Raw genomic sequence first — 21,387 nt, forward strand, 5'->3', positions numbered from 1 at the left:
CTTCGTCACTTCTTGGCTTCTCATTCCCCCCCAGTGTGTTTATCTGTTTCAACAACCAGGTACTTGCAATATTTCAAGCGGTTCTATTTATCTAAGGCCTGTTTCCATGAGCCATGTCTCACAGTTCTCGTTTGGGATGTGTATCAAGTAGGTCGCTATATGAGTCGGCGCGGAATTGCGCTTACAGGCATGAGGAGTTGTATCCTCGAAGCAATTGTGCCTCTTAGCGAGTCTATCCATTCTTCTGCGCAGATGTCAAATTGAGTCCTTTGAATCCGCGTTGCATGGGATACGTACACCATGCTCAGAGCTACTGGAGTTGATGCCAACAATGTCACTCGAAGAATGAGGTACACGTGCCTCGACGAATGGCAGCTGTAGGTCCTTGCGTCTTTGTCGCAATGCACCACGGGAACCGATCTATCACATTGGTACGCTGCTCGTTCATCTAGCCCATGTGCCGTGCATGCCGTTCGGATGGACGGGCAAGTCGTAGATGTCTTCTCTCGCCCTGGATCCTCTGCCAGACATGAGTCTGCGGCAAAGTCCTCCTCAGGCCCGACATCGAGAAGCCGCACTTCGGACATGAGCCGAGGACTATCGCACCGGCCCGCAATTAGCGTTTTAACGCACCAGGGATCTAGCCAGCATCGACGGGCGCTGAGCACCCGCGAGATGGGCCGTCAGAGCATTGATGGAGGCGGGCTGCTGCTGACTGAATGCATAGATAATCGCCTCTCCGAACATATAGGACAGATCATGGAAAACAAACGCCCAAACAGTGATAAGAGGGCGGACTCTGTCAGCTCGTCTATTGAAGACTGGATATTCTTGCTCCTTTGTGTTACGCATGTGCCCATAGTGCAGGCTGTGCATATCCCATCACTCGATACATAGACCATACTTCTCGCACACGCAGTACTGTCCCTGAGCGCTCTGAGTGCTGTCAGGTTGCTCTCTCATGCGCCCTCACCTGTTGGACGCAGCGCATGCCCTGAGCACGATGATACCAAAGCGGAGACATGGACCACCGCGTCTTGTTTTCCGCAGGGACGCGTGTATACAAGTTTAAGCATCTCGCGGATCAACGCGCTCGAGACGTCCTCACCAAACAGCGACGCATCTCTTATAATAAGTAGACATGACACAGTAACCATCATCAGCGGTGCGCATCCTACCAAGAACCGGAACGCGCTCACATTATTTCGAGGAAGGCTTCGGCGCGATCGATACCATGGGCGCCCGAAGATTACACCGCTCGACATCTTCGCCAATAGTGATGCGCGTTGTATAAACAGTAAGTACCACACGGGTTTCGTCGGCGGCACCCATCCCACCAGCGACTAGCACGCTCCAATGCGCTCATCTTCCGATACCATGAGCCTTCACAAACGATCGCGCTTGAGCACGTCTGATTTCGGGACACGGAGCATTTGAGAGGCCATATGTCCATCCGCCGTATGACCGCTTAGTGAAGGATTCAGTCGGACGAGGTACAAGAGGTCGACAGTCAGAATGCGGCGATGATAGCGACTTGATGAGCGCGTCAATCAGGGGTTCGTTCGGGGAAGGACGTATGGATGTTCTGTAGGTAGACCGGTGCGACCATCAGGAACGCGCCAGAGTCCAGATCAACTTCCCAGTTTCCGTCTTTGCAATCCCAGGTTCCGTGTTTGTAAGCCCAGTTTCCGTGTTCGCAAGGAATACAGTAGTACTGGTTTTGGAGCCAACAGAATGCGACATGGAGAGAGAGTAGACGCGAAGTGTGTAGCATTGAGCCCAGCAAGATGGCAACGCCGCATACACTGTATGAAAACGAGGAATCAGCTGCGGATCACGAACACACGCATATACCAAGTCACTGGGCGCGTACTTTCATCAGCAAATGTGTCTAGAGCAGTTGCGTTCCTCTCTATCAGCTCAAGATGGGGGCGGTCATTGGAATAGAGCTATGTGCGCCGGTCTTGAGCAACTCTCGGTGAGTACGCGGGAATCAACGTATGAACACCTGATACTCACAATTCATCGACGAGCCATGCACGCTGTCACCTCCCCGAACAGTGTGAGAAGGTGAATCAATTACCAGACCAAGTTGTCATATGGAGATATCCGAGGGAGACGGGAGATATCCCAGTAGCGGATGAGGATACAACGCATACAAGAGCAACGATCAACGCATTCAAGCCGCACGCAGGTATTATGAACGCGATGAACGCAGGCTTCTGCAGTCGTGGGCGACCGGTGCTGATAAGTAGTCGGCCGTCCGGGTGAGTAACGACTCCATGATTTCAATTATACCCGCGCTTCACGAACGAGTGGATGCCAGTGTGTGGGACCCGAGAAGGAAAAACATCTGGGTGGGTGAAAGGAGACTTGCGGCGACCGGTGGTCATTCGAGAAGAAACATATAGAATCGAGCTTGTAAACAGGAATAGGGAGCATCAACAAAAAAGCAGTACTCAGGTGCACTCTTAGAGCGCGCGAACCGTTTCATTGTCCTTGGCGGCGTCCAAGCATGCCCGGCCCTGCGTTTCCATTAGCGCGTCATCCCATCTTGCGGTAGTATTAGCAGGGTAGCGCTAGAGGCCAGCGCGAGTGATACTGAGACGCACGACAGGTCCTGAGCATCGTGGAGTTCAGAATGCAGTGACAGATATAGACAAGTCGCGAGAACTCGGGAGGCGTAACAGATTGGTGTGCTGTGGCCTGGCGTGCAGAGCTCGCTGTCGCCGCCGTCGATCACGTGCAGCTGAGCGTGAGAACCATGGTGGACAGCCCTACGCTAGGGTTACGCAGTGCGCGATCACATTTGTGTCCCAGACATTCGATGCGAAATGACAAACGCTATTTGTGGCAGGTCTCATGCAGGTGGCGCATAGAGTGGGTCATCCCTTGTGAAACTGATGTTTTCTCCAGTCAGTAGCATCTAGGACCACCTGTGGTTGGTCGACGCTTGAAGTTTCGTCCATACCCGGAATCACAATCTCGTCTCTCGCTAATGCTATACAGGTCAACGCCGATGATATCGATGACATACCATACGCACGCCGCTTGTCTGTCTGATGTCTATCGTGATTTCACTCTCGACTAGAGCTCAGGAACATGCTATTCCGACAGAACGTCCCGACGAGGACGGAGCATGCCCGTCATCAAGAAGAACGCACCACTTTGGTGAGTAGACTGCCTGATCTTTAACAGGCGGAATAGCAGCTGCGCTCGCTCACGTGCTAACTCTTCGAGAACACCACGTGCGGACGCGTTGTGTCTAGCAGCAGCGGATTAATGACCGACTTCTCTCCGCATCTGTTACTAATTTCCAATGCACGCATATTTCCAGGATATCCCTGCAGCGTGCATCTGGATTGGGCTACTGAGATGAGATTCAAGGCATCTTCCGGAAGTCGAATGCACAAGGGGATCTATCTCGTTGTGATAAAAGGAGCTTCGAGCCCGGTCATTCCACCGCACGCTCCCTCTATTGACGCACCTCAGATGTGTGGAATCAGCGGTATGCAAATTGGACGCTGCATGTCCCAATTCAGACGCATCCGTTTCCTTGCCAGGCAGTGTAGAAGATTTGAATATGTTGCAGGTAATGACTGTTCCTCGAAGACGACAAGCCAATCACGCAAGCACCTTTTTACACTGCGCATAATATCTAAACACTGCCATGATACGGATCAGATGGTCGCCGTCAACAAATGGTCGATATCCTCAGGTTGTGATGAGGCTCAGTGAGCTACTAGCTCGCCGTTTCGTCTCAGCTCAATTGCGGTATGCCACCATCCGCACGTTCTCAATGTTGCGTGATGATGCATGTGTTGTTATCATTTCAAGCAGCAGTGTGTTTTCTCGTCATCAAAGCCCACCTACTAGATGGAGGCACAGAGCACAGGAATCAGCACTCGGAGAATCATGAAATCGCAATCTCAAATAATCAAGATGTCCATTGCGATGTCTCGCGCGTTCCTTGCTATGTCCGTTATCTGGACTTGTCTGGCCACCGCACTTCGTTCGGTCTCGGTCAGTGGGCCATGTTCTAACGACGTCCTGACCTATCAGCACGACCCACCATTCTCTCAATGTCAACTCGGTCTGTCACAACTCGCGGCTCAGTTGTCTGGGCTCCAACCCGCAGCAGCAAAATCATGACTCGTGCAACTGTTTCCATGATGTATGCACATGAGGTGAGCTTCGACTACATTTATTCGAATGTGTCTTAAAATGGTCACAATCGTTGCGAAGCAGACAAGTAGGGATGCATATACGCACAGGAGTACACCAACAAATGTGTCGATGAGCATCTCCAACTTGAGAAATGCTCTCGTTGTGCTCAGGGAGCTGCCCAGTGATAGGCGGTCAATCAACGGCGTAACTAGTAGGCTATCATAGCCACTCATTGATTGCACTGTTTACATGCCCGATCCCCTCAATTGAGAGGCCCCAAATGCGCTGCGGATTCTGCATCTTCCAGTCGAACACAGGCTGCGAGACATGTAACACACTGCTTCGTCCAGATGCAGAAGCCTGTACTCAATATATGTATGTGGATTGAGATCCCGTGGATGCCTCACTGTGCGATCTTCTCGTGTCCACTTCAGATCATATCCCTTTCAGTCATCGGACAATGTCGGTGACACTACCAGAACGGGCCGTTGAAGAGGTCCTGGAATACAAGTGAAAATCATTGCATCTACCGAACTTCGCAGGACTTACTTTCACGCCATGGTGTAGCTTTCAACAGAATTGTATCTATTATGCTTGTGTTGGTCAGTACCTCTGTGACTTATCCAATGCTACGACAATAGTCATCCTTTCAGCTCTCCTTATTGATCATGTTGCCCTGAACGATGAACAACGTCTGTGGGGGCGAAGGTCTATTGCCACACTACTCTCTGCCATCAACTGGCTTGCTATCACTGGCACTATCATTACATTCATGCTCCTTCAGCAAAATACTACACAAGTAGGAAGCATATATCTCGTGAGATGTTGATCTCATATTGACGGCGTGCATTCAATCAGAGGTCGGTTCCCATGAATTGTGCTTGCATTCTTTACAGATTATTCATCCGACAAGATGTGTATCTATCGGCTATGTCTATGTATTGGTATTCCTCGTCAATTCTGCCATATCTCCATGTAAGCAACACAATTACCGTTCCCGAGCCATTCTCATTCTATCTGAAGTGGTAGCTGCCCTGCGTGTACATGCTGTGTCCGGGCGCAACTGGCGCTGGGTATTGCCGGTCTGGCTCCTTGGTATGGTGCCCGTTGGCACTAACATAGTCAGTATACGTAGTATGACAAGGTGTTTGCGGCTAATGCAGGAGTGTCATAGTGGCTCACGACTCAAGAGACATGGCTTGTGATTCCTCAAATTGGGTGTATGAGCAGTACATCGATGTTCAAAGCATATTCTAACATGTATGTGGATTCATTGACTGTTTTGGTTCCTACACACTGAATCATACTTACAGGTGTGAGTTGCCTTCTCCCATATGTACAGACACTTCTGTTGATGTTGCTCCTGATGTAGTGGCGATCATCACTCGTGTGTCTGTGGTTGTCTCGGACATCCTCGTAGTTGCAGCAACCTGGTACTACATCATCCGTACAAGCTCTGTGAGAACACAGCTGGTACGTGATATGTGGAGCGCAAAGCCTAATCTCACGACCGTCATGCTCCGAGATGGTGAGTACTAGCCAGAACATGCGCTAATGTACTGTAGCAGCTCATGGCCCATGATTACAGGTACTTTGTACTTCCTGTAAGAAGGAAAGTATGTATTCGCCGACGATGACATTCATTTGATGACCAGAATCATGTCTCTGCTCAACATTGGCGACCTCGTCGTGTCCATTATCACCATCAGTATTGTGCGTGTGCGTGTGCATGTGATTGATTACCCATACTGAGATAGTCGCCCTAGTGTTCCTGCTACATACTAGATATAACAAATGTGATCACAGCGTGTGTGAAACCTCACGCATAGTGGCTGGAAGTATCTGCTGACAGAGTCAAATGTTGCATCTTATAGGATGTCGAGCATCTTAATCTCCCGCTTCCTCATCTGCATCCGCGAAGCTGCAGAACGCTCAACACAGGCTTTCGGCTCCCAATCTCTATCCTTCGTCGATTCGCAAGGAAGCGCTCCCCCCCAACCCTGGCTCTCTAGTGTAGAGTTTGCTTCAGACATTGCCAACCGCTCAGCAGAGGATGGCCATGCGGATGATTTCCCCGATCTCGATGACAACGATGATAATTTGGACTCAGGAGCCGAAGAAGAAGCACAGATAGCCGAAGAAGAGATTGAAATGGATGAGTAGGCGGCAGATAAACAGCAATCTCCTCTAGTGTGCTAGTGTGCGGCACGCACGTTGCGATATACTTCAACCCTGCCGTTCATGTCTGGTTTGCCTCGCTTTTGTATTTATTGTACTCGTTTCCTTCCGATGGTCGCTCAGCTCCGATGACTCCATACTGATATATCGGGACAATGTTCTATTTATTTTGAGTCTTTGTTATTCAATTAAGCTGCAGAAAAGCATGAACCATTGTGACGCTCATAGAGATTTTGTTCATACTCTCGAACAGATATAAGCTCTGGCTCTTCCTTCGGACCTATGCCGCTCTGAGACTATGGCATTTGCATGCGCTGAGCTGTGCACTGTAGGTAGCAGAATAATCGTGATCGAAACACGTAGTCCTTGTACTACTGTAGATGGTGAGTCTCACCATCCGTCCTATACCCTGGATCATGCCGCTCGTTCATTCCAATTTCATGCGTTGCTCCCTTGCCCTGGTCCTGCTGCTTTAATACATATGCGAGAGGGAGACCTCCCTTGGCTCTTTAGATTTATGCACAGGAAATCAATGAGGATCGCGACGGGGGGAAACACCCTCCGTTTGTATACTTTGCGGTTACACTCTGCCTAGATTAGGCTCGCGTCCATCACCCGCTCCTCTCCGTGCTGTAGCTCGCACGCTCGTCCCTAACAACAGCTGGACACTCATATGAAAACAAAACATCCAGCCGCATAGCCTAATGCTGTGGCAATTTCAGCGGCATATATCAAGTGCGTGGTTGTGGACATGACCAAATGCAAGGGACAGTGTCAGGGAGTACTGTCAGCTCAACTCGAAAAGGACGAGTGGCGTTCAGGAAGGAATTTCGGCGCCGAGCTGTTCGGTTCCTGTAACCGAGACCATGCTATCAATATCGAGTACAGCATTTTGTCGCACGCGATGGATTACGGGATGCCGGAACCACTTAGACCTTCTGATTAAAACGCGCCTGCGAGAACCATTCACAATTACGTAGACGTACCTTGAACAAGTCATTTGTTTTCTGGAACACAGCGAACCTGTCCCTATGGTCAATTATGCTCGACGGAGACACGTTGGAGTCTATAGTGATATTCACGCCAGCGAGTACATCGTAACAGTCGCAGAACGAGCCTACTGGTGGTGGACACGCTCACGTTGCGTCCGCCGGGCTGTCCCGGTGATTTGGACGTGTTCAAGCTAAAGGTTGCGATGGCGTCGGTCTTGTCGTCAAGGACATTGATAACGAACGCAACCTGACGTGATATGCGTCGGGGAGAATCCTTGTACGGAGATGCAAATGAGGTGGCCGAAACTGGGCATGGTTTCTACCGTTGAAGATGGATTGACGAGCATATACGGGGCCGTAGAGAGCTGTAGGATTCATGTGCCTACATCAAGATGCATCATGAATGTAGAACGTTAGACAGAACATAGTGATATCACCAGACGAGTCGTTCTCACTTGACCAGTGTTCGGATGCCAGAAGGGAGTGAGCTTCCGTGGTGTTGAGATGATACGTGGTCCTAACGGCCATGTTCAGAAGTAATATCGACAACACAATCTATGTCAGCATTCGCTTGGCAGGAAGGAGAAATGCTTACTTCCATGCGCATTCAGTACGGCCTGCTCGGATCAACCTCCCTCCACCAACCCCTCTTCCGTCTTCCCTTCCCGCCATCCTATCTGCACCTCCCTAAGCACCTCTGTGAAAAGCCAGATCATCTCGAGCAGCGTCATGCTTTGGGTCATCCCAGCACCATGGTGCGCGACCAGCCGCGTGCTACGCATGGGCAGCGGCGCAGGTGGCCACCTTTGGCAGTAAAAGCCTGACTGCTGCGCTTGCGGTAGACAGTTTTCGCTGGGTGGCATCAAGCGAATAGGACTGAAGAAAACGACGGAGGATTGCAGAGAAAAACAATTCCCGCTGAGAAGGGACTGGCACGATGAATATGGATGCACGTACATCTGGACAAGTGCATCGGATAGCGTAGCACGCAAAGGAGAGCACAACAATGTGAGCGCCATGAAACTCAGTGCGACATACATCAGCAAAGATGAGCATTCCGTATCAAAACAGAAATATTCCGAGAACCAGTCACATATCGGACATATAAGCGGAAGATACCTAACGCAATGGAGCTATCACGGAGCTTCCGCGCTCTCGCAGCTGTGAGCTTGTAGTTCGTAGACATTTATAAGACGTCTGCACTAGAGGCCACCTCGCGTCATTCATCATCTCCACTCGTCTATGACGAGTGCTCTCTGGTATATGCCAACCCCAAACGGCACTTTCTGTTCAAACATGAGCACGGAAGTCACGCTCACCGAGATTCCAGAAAGTCTATCAAACGTGTTTTTGCAATGAGAGCGTTTTACGGAAGGTCAGGATTGTCGAATGACAGGAGTACTCATCTGGACAACATCAACCATGCCCTCTGCCCTATCCGCTGGTGGCGGCGGCGGCGAGCGTGATATGGTGCGTGAATCAGTGCGCCAGCACGCCAGTGTCCCGACGAAAAGAAACAGAATCAACAGTGTTCATCACGAGTACCTGAGTCGCCGTGGGAGAAGAATGAGTGTATTACCAAGCTAGCTGGCGCCGCCGTGTTGACTCGTACGAGGCATGGTCGTATTCGAGCAGCGATGCTTGTGCACATTCGTGAGGCGGCAGAGGTCGATGAACTCGGTCCGATTGGCATGCAAGCCCTATGCTAGGGTTACGCACGCGGTTCGCTTTCTGCACCACGCGTCCTAAAGCGTCGCTCGTTCACCTTCATCTAAGGCCACCTCTCGAAAAGCTGCTGCGTGTTCGCTTTCGATCAGCATCGGGCTGTTCTCCTAGGGCATGTGTGCGAAGCTCTAATGCAAGTTCCACTCTAGCTACACTCCGAGTCCCACGTATGGCGGATGCATTATATAGCGGTAGCTCATAGCCTGCAATCTCAGGTACGCTGTATTCCCTGTAAGCAAGGAAGTATGTATTGTTGAACGACAGGATGCACGACAGGTACAGCGGGGAGACACCACGCAACATTAATGGAACATTATGCGGCCGATGGACAGCAGCCTTCTTCATTGAGTTGCGCACATCCTCAACCCGCGGTGATCTCTCTTTCACTTCCCTATCACTTCGACATTCATTTTTGCCCGATTGGCTACCACGATGATGTATTGGACTGCCTGATCGATCCTGCGTGCTTGCTCATGAGTCATGTCGCAGCTGCGCTCGGTAATCATGACGCTCACGAGCTGAACGGGTGTCAGGTCCAGCCGGCCTAGGGACTCTCGCCGCTCAGAACGGCATTTGCAGAGCCGTCCAATTGACGACTCGCTCTGACCTCCTCGCGCGTCTACTTAGGCATAAACCCAGAGCAGCACAAATGACAAGTGAAGCGGAGGAACGAGCGACGAGGTACGTTTATTCGTCCCAAGGGTGTCACTTAGCAAGAAAGGTGATGAACAGGCTGTTCGTGAGGGATCACGTCCTTTTTGATTAGATCGCTATGTTGTTCCTTGAACTTCTGCCTTGAGTAAATCCAAGACGCCAAGACGAAAATTACCATGCAGAGTACGTACCACAACAGGCCCTGCGCAATTGATTCTTTGTATAGCCGCTAGCGACATCAGCTGGGGCTTTCTATTGGCTAAGCGTCTGCGGACAACGTGAGGCTATTGCGGGAATAGTGCGATGCTGTCCCCTTGTCGAACATTCCTGACGATGACGCGTAGGCATTCGCGGCGATGTTAACGTTAGCGAGCACGTCGAGACAGGGACATTACGGCAAGGCGGAAAGCCTGTGAGCAACGGATGCCGTCAGGTTGTCCTCACCGGACAGTCCCAGCGCCGCGGGCACGTTGAAGTGGAGGCTGACGGCGTCCTGGGCTATGCCGTCGAGAACGTTGACCTCGTGCCCACACTGACATGTTAAACATAAGCATAAGGGTCTCCGATGAATGGCATTGCATCACACAAGGTTTCACCGTCAACGACGCGTCAGCGGGTGTGTACAAGGCCATAGCAAGCTGCAGGTTCGCCCCTACCAACGCCAGAGATTCCCCACGAGCCTAGCGTCAGGCACGACCAAGCGGGATGTCTCCGCCTGACGACTGTTCGGAGGCGGATAGTGGCATTATATGCGGATAAGGCAGCTGTGTTCATGTCTGCGGAGACGTTGACAAGCCTGCGCGTGATCCATGTCCTTACCCTTATGGAACCTCGAGTGCGTTCTGCTCTGCATATCTTGCGACCCTTCATTGAACCTAACTTACTCCGGATCTAGCAGCCAGCTGGTGGTGGCGGCGGGTGTGAGATGGCGCCTGAATCGGTTCATGAGTTTCATGAAATATCCAGAGGGTTCTGCAACGCGACGTGGTGGAGACGACACAAGAGGCAGTGCTCAGAGCTTCAAGCTTGCGGCTTGCAGCTTCAGACCGCGCTGTACGTGTTATGCTTGGATCCTGGGTCTCCCGCGGATCACCATGTCATGCGGCACGCGTCTAAATGGTCGTCTGCTTCTGGTAAGCAGAATATTATCTTCGTCGAGGGTCGGCATATCAGACACAGAGACCGCGTCTCACGGATCGAAAGCCTGAGAAAAACAGAAGCATAAGATGCCTTTGTTCTCTGCTTCTCGCGATTCATGACTCATGTGCGTACGTTCGCTGCACAGGAGATACTTCTGTACGCATATAGGTGCCAGGCTGTACAGTGAGCATGAAGACAATGAGCAAAGGCCGCAGTGCTAATGCACAATGCGACCAATCACACTAAGTAGAGCGGAGACGCTTGATTCATTTACGAACAAGCAGACCTGCAGACCTGCAGACCTGCTGGCGTCTCTGAAACGCTGAGGTCAGCGTATCAGCAATTTACGGGCGTCAACGACGTCCGGTTTTCCTGATGCCACGGACTCTGCTTTGCATCATCTAATTATAGGCCACGCGACATAGCTTCCACCACTTTCCAACATCAAGCACAGAAGTCCGTACTAGACATATATATATATATAGACAGCGACCCAAGTACCATACAGATTTGCTGCTCTCTTCTCATTCATGCCACTTCTCTCCATCTCCCTTGCAACCATTTAGCAGGAAATGTCGGGATCACTATCGTCGAAACAGTCATTTGACGCAGAGGTGGAGTCCATGTGAGTGAAAACGATTGCATATACCGAATCTTGTAAGGCTTACATCCCCGCCATGGTGTAGTTTTCAAGGGAATTGCATGTTTTATGCATGTGCTGGTCAGTACCTCCGTTACGTATCCGATGCACCAGCAATAATCATCCGTTCAGCTCTCCTCATCTATTATGGTGCTCTGAACCTGCCACATGACGTGCGATGTCTGTGGGGGCGAAGATCCGCTGCAACACTACTTTCTATCTTCAACTGGGTTGCTATGATTGGCAGTATGATTACCGACATCCCCATCTCCGTGAATACTACACAAGTATGGAGCATCTACTCGTTGAGATGTTAATTTTGTATTGATGGTGGTATTCTAGAGGTCAGTTTTCCTATATCAGGTTACGATTATTTACAGATTATTCATCCCACAAGATGTGCGCCTTATGACTACGCCTATTCGGCGATATTCTTCACCAATTCTGCTATATCTCCAGGTAAGCAGCACGCTTCCCGCTCCCCAAGCCATCCTCATTCTATCTTTGAAGTGGTAGCCGCCCTGCGTGTACATGCCCTGAGCAGGGGAAACTGGTATTGGGTATTGCCGGTCTGCCTCCTTGGTATGGTGCCTGTGGGGACCAACATAGTCAGTACGCTGAGTATGACAAGGTGTTTGTGGTTAACACAGGAGTATCATAGTGGTTCCTGACTCAAGAGACATGGACTTTCATTCCTCAACTTGGATGTACGGGCATCGTATCGATGCCCGAAGCTTTATATGTTGCGTACGCAGATCTCGTTGTCCGTTTCGTGCTCTACAAACTGACTCATGTTATAGGGGTGAGTGATTTCCTTCTATATTTCCATATGTATTTGTTGAAGTCTCTATCCCCGATGCAGTCGTGATCACTACTCGTGCATCCGTGATCGTCTCGGACATCCTTGTAGTTGCAGCAACATGGTACTACATTTGCCGTACGAGCGCCGTAAGAGAACATTTGGCACGTGGAGTGTGGGCTGCAAAGCCCGGTATCACAACCGTCATGTTCCGCAATGGTAAGTACTAGCCAGAATGTGTGACAACGCATACCATAATTCCTCATGCTCTGTGATTGCAGGTACTTTGTACTTCATGTAAGTAGGGAAGTATGATTCTGTGGAGTACGGCACTCATCGCCTCTACAGCATTATTTCGCTACTTAACGTTATTGACCTTGTTGTCAATCTCATCAGCATCAGTGTGCGTGTTAATCCACAGTCGATTGATGAACCATATTGACCTAGTTGCTCTAGTCCTATTCCTACACAGTGGATATAACAGACTTGATTACAGCGTCCGTACCTCATGCGCAACAGGTGCTGTTATCTACTCACATAAATTCTGCATCTGATAGGATGACGAGCATCTTGATTTCCCACTTTCTCATCTGCATCCGCGAAGCCGCAGAACGCTCCATACAAACATTCACTTCCCAATCTCTGTCCTTCATTGATTCGCAAGGCAACTCTGTCCCATTGCCGTGGCTGTCCAGCATAGAGTTTGCCGCCGACATCGCCAACTCGTCTGCGCGAGATAGAAACGGGAACGCCTTCGGTGATCTCGAGGACGACCTGGACTTAAGAGGCGAAGATGATGCACGAGACGCGGATAATGATGCAATAGAGCTAGAGCCTCTGTCCGTTCCGTAGATGAATTGACATCCTGATCTTCCTCTGTCTTAATGTTCATTGTTCTTCCCTTCTCGATGCGTTATTCATCAGTTCTTACTTTTTTTCCCCAGTACGTCCACCGGTTTCGGCGACCAGGTGCATGCAATATCACGAGCTGTTCTATTTATCCACGTTCTGTTTTCTATGTCCCACAATTCCGGTATGAGGTTTGTACTAAGTAGCTCGCCATACGAGCCGTCACGGAACTGCGCTTACAGGCATGAAGGGATGTGTCTTCAAGACAGTAACCAGTTACACCACCTAGTGAGTCTGTGCATTCTTATGTGCAGATGTCAAACTGAGTTCTTCGAATCCGCATTGCATGTGATATGTGTGTCGTGCTCAGAGCTACCGAAGTCTGTCAATGTCGGCGATATCGATAACATGAGATACGCGTGCCTCAATGAAAGACAGCTGCAAGTATATTGTGCTTTCGTCGCAGGATCACGGGGACCGATGGCTCGCATGGACACGCTGCTCGTTCATCTTTATCTATTCTGTGTGTCGTGCATGCTGTTCATATGGACGGCCAAGTAGCAGCCGTCCTCTCTTGCCCTCGAACCCCTGCGAGACCTGAGCCTGCACAAAGACTTCTTCAGGCTGAGATATGAGAAGTCGTGCTTTTGACATTAATTTAGGACTAACGTACTGACTGGTTGTCAACGCTTCAACGGATAATGGAACGGATAATGAGTCTAGCCAACATCGACGGGAATATCGACGTGCGTCTATTCTCTGTTGAGTGCGCATGTCAACGTATATTCACAAGATATATTGTAAGCGAGGCTGTCTGGCCGTGTCATAATCCCCAAGATGGAATCGGGACGTCATAAAACTCAAGTCGCGTGATGGAACGCGTGCCATTGGGGGACAGTAGAATAGATAAGGGAGCGGCTGCCAGTCGAAGAGTACGGGTACGGGGCACTCGCCAGAGAGGCCATTGGAGCACCGATCGGGACAGGTTTGGAGAGTTGTGATCCGGGCTGCGGGATGAATGCATAGATCACTGCCTCTCCGAACATAATAGACAGGACGAATATCAAAGGACATCATACGGAAACTCGAACAGGTAAGGGTGTGGATCCGTCGGCTCATCTACCGATGTCCGCTCATATTCTTGCTGGTTTCAGTCCAGCGTATGCCGATCGCATAGGATGGGCGTGTCCACTCACTCGACACCTGAGTGATGCTTCGCGCACACGCAGCACAATCCGAGGGCACTCTATGTGCTGTCGCATCGTTCTTTGATACGCATTCTGGATGCAGCGCATGACCTGAGCACAATGAGACCAGCATGAATGATGAATCACCGCGTCTTATTTCCCGTGGAAACACGTGTATACGGGTCCAAGCACATCACAGTTAGACCCACTCGAAGACGTCTTCACCAACGGCAACCCATCTTAAAAAATGAGTAGACATAACACGGAATCCGTCAGTGGTGTGCGTCCCACCAAGGACCAGCACGCGCTCACGTTATTTTGAAAACGGATTTGCCGCGCTCGATACCACGGGCCCCTTGTGGTGGCATCTGCGCTTGTTCACACCTGGGAATATGTCGAACTTGACAGCCTCTGGTCACGTCCACCGCGCACCCTCAATTCAGTCGACAAGTGCACTGAAGTACAGAGATCGACAGTCAGACATGCGGCGCAAACAGCAGTTTGATGAGAGCGTCAAGCAGGGAGTTGTTTGGGGGAGAACGCATGGATGTTCTGTGGGTGGGCCGGTATGGCCATAAAAAATGCGGTAGAGGCAGGGTATGTACCAGGATCTTCGATCCTCGCAAGGAGTGCAGCAGCACCTGCCACAATGTTCGACATGGAGCAAGAATAGGCGCGACGTCCATAGTAGTGAGCCCAGCGAAATGATAGCGCCGCATCCGCCTTCTGAACCCGGAGAAATAGTTACGAACCACGAACACATGACTGTAACACGTTGCTTGGCGCACGGCACCATCAGCCGGCGAGTATCAAGCAGCTGTGTTCTTGCCTGGCAGCGTGAGATGACAATGTCAATTGAAAGGAAGGTACGTGCGCTGAGCTGGACGTCGGCACAACTGCTGGAGAGATAGATAGTAAGTGGCCGAAATCGAGGGATGTCTGAAAACTGTGACACTCGATATCCACAGCATACTGGCGAGTGATGCACGCTCCATTTCCCCGGTACGGTCTCGGAAGCGAACAAATTACCAGACCGAGCTGTGATATATGAAGACGCCCCCGGAAAGACGAAATATATTCTGAGCAGCAAATCAGAACTCAGACGCATACATAAGCCATGATGAATGCACCGAGGCTGCGCACACCTAACACAGATGCGATGAATTTGGGCTCCTGCACTAGAGCAGTCATAGGTGACTTGGTGGTGCAAATGTCATGTGTTCAGCCGTCCGCGCGAGTCACAACTCCATAGTATCAACTAGATCTACTCTTCAGAGAAGAGTTGATATCAGTGTGAACTAACCGGAGCAGGTATACGTTCGAGTGGGTAATACTATACTTGCAGGGACCAGTGAGCGTCCAAGAATAAGTCCATACCATAGGTTCTTACGGGAACTGGGGGAGGCATGAAAGAGATAATAGTACCCACCTTTAGAAAGTGCGATCCGTCGCGTCTTGAATGGCTTCCGAGCATGCCCGGCGTTGCGCTTTCACCAGCGCGTCATCCTATCTTGCTCTACTCGCAAAACGAAGATGAGGGGGAGGGAGACTGCGAGACGCAGCGCTCGGTGTTTCAGGATGATGCAAGGGGAGCAATTGCGCTCGCTGACAGTGGATGAACTGCAGTGAGATAGCTAGAGAAGTCAGGAGTCGACTGGACACACGACAGGATTACTATGTGGAATGCGGCTGTTCACAGCTCGTTGTCTCCTTTCTTTAGCTTGTGTCCCATATGAAAGAAAGGCGTACATACCCGAAAAGAAATGCCTGTATCCAACAGCTTGAAGACATCTTTCAACGTACGAATGCTGAATAGAGCAGACCAGTGCGAAGGCACAGGATGCGTGAACTTTAAGGAGATAGCTGTTCGCAGAATTGGGTTTATCAGACGTTGATATCCTAATACAATCAAGCCGCAGGCCCCAGGGCGTATGCATGCAAGGATGCTGCGCATAAAATGCAGAGGCTAGAAGTAAAGATAATGATCTCTGCGCGTCGCGGGAAAGCGCGGGGAGCCCTACTCTAGGGTCATGCAGGCGCCCACAGAGTGGTCTATATCACTATGCACTATGCCTTGCCTTTCTGGCTGGATGCATATTTGTTGATAGTACTGGCACTACTCTGGTCCCCCTGCTTATTCACTTGCGCAACGACTTCTCCCTTACTGCCTTTTATATTATCTGCTCCGGCGCATAAGCTATCAACGCCTGCAGCCAGCCCGAGGCGCTGCACCCCGTTCGCGCTACGTTCGGGGTCGTCTGCTGATGCTTCCTCTATTGATGATCTTCATCAAAGGCTCCATTAGCGCGTCATCCCATGTAGCGGTGGTATTAGCAAGCCGAAGGCCAGTGCGAGGGTTACTAATAGATGCAACGCGGCCGGTCCTGAGCGCTGTAGACGGCCCGTAGCGTTCAGCAATTTGGCATGACGAAAGCGGAAGGAGAAGAACGATTGTGCTGGCTGGGAGTGTAGTAAGGGATCTAGAGAAGCTGAGAGCACTCTGAAGTCAAAACAGATGAGTATGCCATGGGCTGTCGTGTAGAGCTCGTTGTCGCCCGACGCGATGACGCAACGGTGAACCGTGCTGAAAGGCGCCCTGCCGCTGAGCGTGAGAACCATGGTGAACAGCCCTACGCTAGGGTTACGCAGTGCGCGATCATATGTTTCCTACATATTCGATGGCGAATGAAAGACGCTACTTGTTATAAGTCTCATGTAGGCGGCGCATAGTCTGGGTCATCCTTGTGCGCCCGATGCTCTCCAGTAGCATCCAGGTCCGCCTAATAAGGTGGGACGAGGCTTGAAGTTTCGGAATTACGATCTCATCATGCAGGTCCACGCCAAAGATATCGAGGACGTACCGTATGCATACCGTTTTTCGTCCGAAGCGTATCGTGATTTCGTCCTAGACTAGTCTTCAAAAACATGCGATGCCGACACAACGTCCCGACGAGGATATGTCTAGCAAGGAGAACGAATCACTTTGGTGAGCAGAGTGCTTACTCTTCGACAGGCGGCACACGAAATACTCTTGCTCATGTGCTAAATCCTTGCGAACACCATGTCGAGAGGGGTTGTGTCTAGGAGCACCGAATCTATGATCGAATTCTCCCCGCATCTGTTACTAATTTTCAATGCACACACATTTCTAGCGTACCCCTGCAGCGCGCATATGTATTGGGTCATATAGATGAGCTTTAAAACTCGGTATGAAGGTCGAATGCACAAGGAGATCTATGTAGTTATCATAAAAGAGGTTCGAGTGCGGTCATTCCACTGCACGCTCCCTGTATTGACGCTCTTCAGAGATATGGAATCAGCGGTATGGGAAGTGTACGCTGCCTGTACAGATTTAGACCACCCGTTTCCTTGCCAGGCGGTATATCAGATTTGAATCTGTTCCAGGTAGTGATTGTTCCTCGAAGATGATAAACCAATCACGCAGGCATCGCTTTAGACATCATAACTGAGCACTGCAACGAGTCGCACCGGATGGTCGCCGTCAACAAACGATCAATGCCCTCATGTTGTGCATGTTGTGATGTGACTTAGTGAGCTACTAGCCCGTCGTTTCGTCTCACCTCAATTGCGGTATGCCACCATCCGCACGCTCACAATGTTGTGTGATAATGCATGTGTCGCTACCATCATCCAGCAGCAGCACGGTTTCTCGTCATCGAAGACTACTTAATAGAGGCAAGCACAGATCACAGGAATCAGCACTCGGAGAATCATGACATCGTAATCACAAAGAAACAAGACGTCCGTCGCGACATCCTGTGCGTTCCTCACTATGTCTGTTATCTCAACTCGTCTAGCTGCCGCACTTCGTTCAGTCTCGGTCAGTGACCCGTGCCGCAACGACGTCCTGACTCATTAGCAAGGCCCACTATGGTCTCAATGGAAACTCGGTCTATCACGGCTCGCAGCTCAGTTTCCCGCGCTTCAAATCGCAGCAGCAAAATAATGACTGCTGAAACCGTCTGCATGATGTCTGCGCATGAGGTGAGCATCGACTACATTTCTTCGAATGCATCTTGAGATGAATCACAATCATCGCGAAGCAGACCAGCAGTGATGAGCACACGCACACGAGTAAATGAACGAAGGTGTGAGTGAGCATCTCCAACTTCATAAGTGCTCTCGTTGTGCTCAGGGAGTTGCCGGGAGATCGCTGTTATGCGGTCGGTCTGATGAGCGGTCATTCAACGGCCTGACAGGTGTGCTGCCATAGTAGCTCATTTATTGCACTGTCCACAGGCCTGATCCTCTCAGCCGAGGGGCCTCGGATGTGCTGCAGATTCTGCATCCTCCCGTCGATCACAGGATGCGAAACATGTATTACACTGCTTCGCTCAGATGCAGAAGCCTGTACTCGAAATATATATGTGGACCAAGATCCAGTGGTTGTCTCATTTTGCGAACTTCTCGTGTCAACCTTAGATCATACCGCCTTCACTCATCGAACAATGTCGGAGGCACTGTCAGAAAAGGTCGTTGAAGAGATCTTTGAACTCAAGCAAGTGAAAATTATCGCATCTACCGAGCTTCGTAGGACTTACCTGCATGCCATGGTGTAGCTTTCGAGAGAACTGTATCGTTAATGCATCTGTTGGTCAGTATCTTCGTCACCTATCAAATGCTGCGAGAATAATCATCCTTTCAGCTCTCTTGATCTATCATGTCGCCCTCAGCTTGCCACATGATGTACGACGTCTGTGGGGGAGAAGATCTATCGCCACACTACTCTCTGCCACTAACTGGCTTGCTATCATTGGTACTATCATCACAAGTATGCCCCTTTCGCGGAGTACTACATTAGTATGGAGCACATGATTCGTGGCGTGTTGATGTGATATTGACGGCGTGCATTTAATTAGAGGTCGGTTTCATTATATCGGGTTTTCATCCTTTACAAATTATCCATCCCACAAGTTGTATGTCTTCCACGTATGCCTATCAAGTGATATTCCTTGTCAACGCTGCCATATCCTCATGTAGGCAATGTACTCCGTTCCCTGAGCCCTTCTCATTCTATCTTGAAGTGGTGGCTGCCCTGCGTGTACATGCTGTGACCGGGCGCAGCTGGCACTGGGTATTGCCAGTCTGGCTCCTTGGTATAGTGCCCATAGGCACTAACATAGTCAGTATGTTGAGTATGACAAGGTGGTTATGGCTGACGCAGAATTATCATAGTGGCGCATGACCCAAGAGACATTGGCTGTCGTTCCTCAACTTGGGTGTATGAGCAGCGTGTCGATCTCTGAAGCAATAAATAATATGTATGTGGATTGCATTGACTGTTTTGTTTGGTACACACTGGTTCATGTTTACAGGAGTGCGTTTCTTCTTCATGTATTTCTACATGTACTCGCTAATTTCCCTACTCCTGATATAGTGGATACTCGTGCATCTGTGGTTGTCTCGGACATCCTCGTAGTTTCAGCGACCTGGTACTACATTAGCCATATAAATTCTGTGAGAACACAGCTGGTACGTGATATGTGGGCTTCCAGGCCCAATCTCACGACTGTCATGTTCCGGGATGGTAAGTACCAGTCTTAATGGGCAGTAATGCACTATACCGCAGCAGCTCATGATCCGTGATTACAGGTACTTTGTACTTCCTGTAAGAAGGAAATTATGTATACATGTGTTATGTCGCTCATTCCATGTGCAGAATCATCTCGCTGCTCAATGTTGTTGACCTTGTCTTGACCACTATCACTATCGGCGGTGTGCGTGTGCGTGGACATGTAATTCATTGCTCATACTGAGACAGTCGCCCTAGTCTTTCTACATGACGGATATTACAAGTTTAATTACAGTGTGCGTGCATTTCATGCATCGTAGTTGGAGATATCTGCTGACAGAGTCACATCTTGCATCTTATAGGATGTCGAGCATCTTAATCTGCCGCTTCCTCATCTGCATCCGCGAGGCTGCCGAGCGCTCAACACAGGCACTCGGCTCACAATCTCTATCCTTCGTCGATTCGCAAGGCAGCCCTTCCCCACAACCCTGGCTCTCTAGTGTAGAGTTTGCTTCAGACATCGCCAACCACTCTGCAGAGGATGGTCTTGCGGATGCTTTCCCCGATCTCGATGACAACGGCGACCACTTGGACTCAGGAGCCGGAGAAGACGCGCGGATACCCGAAGATGAGAATGGGATTGAAATGGACAAGTACGCGTCAGGTGGACAGCAATCTCCTCTAGCGTGAGGCACGCACATTGCGATATACTCCAACCATGCAGTTCATATCTATTTTGCTTCGCTTCTATATTTATTGTACTCGTTTCCTTCCGATGGTCGATCAGTTCCGATGATTCAATACTGATATATTGGGACAATGTTTTATTTATCTGGAGTCTTTGCAATCTAAGCTGCGATGGAAAAGCTGTGGAATTATACCTCGGCACGTTCACATGGCATTGGCAATATAGGAGGGGGAATAATCGTGGTCGAAACGGGCGGTCCGTGCGCCAAGGCTGTGGATGGCAAGTTCCACCATTCGTAATATATCCTGGATCACGCTGTTTGTTCGATGTTTCACACGTCGCTTCCATTGCTCTGGTGTTTTTGCTTTAGCAGATGCGCGAAGAAGTTAAGGCAAGCCCTCTCTTGTCTCTTTAGATTGATGTGCGGGCTATCGATAAGGACTCCCATGCAGAGAGAGAACCTCAAAGTTGTCTGTGCAGGATACTCTCTACCTGTATTAAGCTCGAGCACATCATCCGCTCCTCTCTGTGCCGCAGCACACTTGTGCTCACCCATACCCACAACTCGCCACTCCCGCGAAAAAAATGCATCCATCTGCCCGACCAATGGGTTGAATATGTCGGTGACATACATGAACTTCATCATTGTTGACATGAGCGACTGCAGGGAATAGTATCAGGGACGAGTATTTTGACCAGTGCACGCACGGTGTTCGGGAAGCAATGTCGGTGCTGAGCTGTCCAGTCCTTGTAATAAGACCATGCTATCAATATCAAGCACAGCATATAGTCTCGCGCAATGTGTTACCGGACGGCCACATCGCTTGGGTCTTCT

General features: G+C 50.1%; 4 protein-coding genes across 4 annotated transcripts; 3 read left to right on the forward strand and 1 right to left on the reverse strand.

The window, feature by feature from the left end:
• Positions 1-4,627: 4,627 nt before the first annotated feature.
• Positions 4,628-6,330, forward strand: POSPLADRAFT_1160739 (hypothetical protein; the record flags this gene model as incomplete). The annotated part of the gene is made up of 10 exons (XM_024487589.1): positions 4,628-4,677; positions 4,735-4,769; positions 4,821-4,984; positions 5,064-5,142; positions 5,191-5,288; positions 5,342-5,431; positions 5,488-5,695; positions 5,777-5,880; positions 5,934-5,974; positions 6,042-6,330. The coding sequence occupies 10 exons, from the start codon at positions 4,628-4,630 to the stop codon at positions 6,328-6,330; spliced, it is 1,158 nt and encodes a 385-aa protein (XP_024332993.1).
• Positions 6,331-7,274: 944 nt separating this feature from the next.
• On the reverse strand, positions 7,275-8,523 carry POSPLADRAFT_1160687 (hypothetical protein; the record flags this gene model as incomplete). Its single annotated transcript, XM_024487580.1, has 6 exons — positions 7,275-7,298; positions 7,332-7,352; positions 7,486-7,584; positions 7,793-7,854; positions 7,969-8,266; positions 8,440-8,523. 6 exons carry the CDS (start codon positions 8,521-8,523, stop codon positions 7,275-7,277), a joined length of 588 nt encoding a protein of 195 aa, XP_024332994.1.
• Positions 8,524-11,540: 3,017 nt separating this feature from the next.
• On the forward strand, positions 11,541-13,147 carry POSPLADRAFT_1160662 (hypothetical protein; the record flags this gene model as incomplete). The annotated part of the gene is made up of 9 exons (XM_024487577.1): positions 11,541-11,577; positions 11,629-11,800; positions 11,846-11,955; positions 12,007-12,104; positions 12,158-12,263; positions 12,341-12,514; positions 12,598-12,704; positions 12,752-12,792; positions 12,853-13,147. Coding segments are annotated over 9 exons (1,140 nt in total), but the record flags the coding sequence as incomplete, so codon positions are not given.
• A 5,653-nt stretch (positions 13,148-18,800) lies between these two features.
• On the forward strand, positions 18,801-20,554 carry POSPLADRAFT_1160745 (hypothetical protein; the record flags this gene model as incomplete). Its single annotated transcript, XM_024487592.1, has 7 exons — positions 18,801-18,907; positions 19,333-19,474; positions 19,528-19,633; positions 19,730-19,889; positions 20,012-20,075; positions 20,123-20,160; positions 20,227-20,554. 7 exons carry the CDS (start codon positions 18,801-18,803, stop codon positions 20,552-20,554), a joined length of 945 nt encoding a protein of 314 aa, XP_024332996.1.
• Between the last annotated feature and the right edge of the window lie 833 nt (positions 20,555-21,387).

The sequence above is a fragment of the Postia placenta genome, assembly GCF_002117355.1.
Source record: "Postia placenta MAD-698-R-SB12 unplaced genomic scaffold POSPLAscaffold_25, whole genome shotgun sequence".
Classification (NCBI taxonomy): Eukaryota; Fungi; Basidiomycota; class Agaricomycetes; order Polyporales; family Adustoporiaceae; genus Rhodonia; species Rhodonia placenta.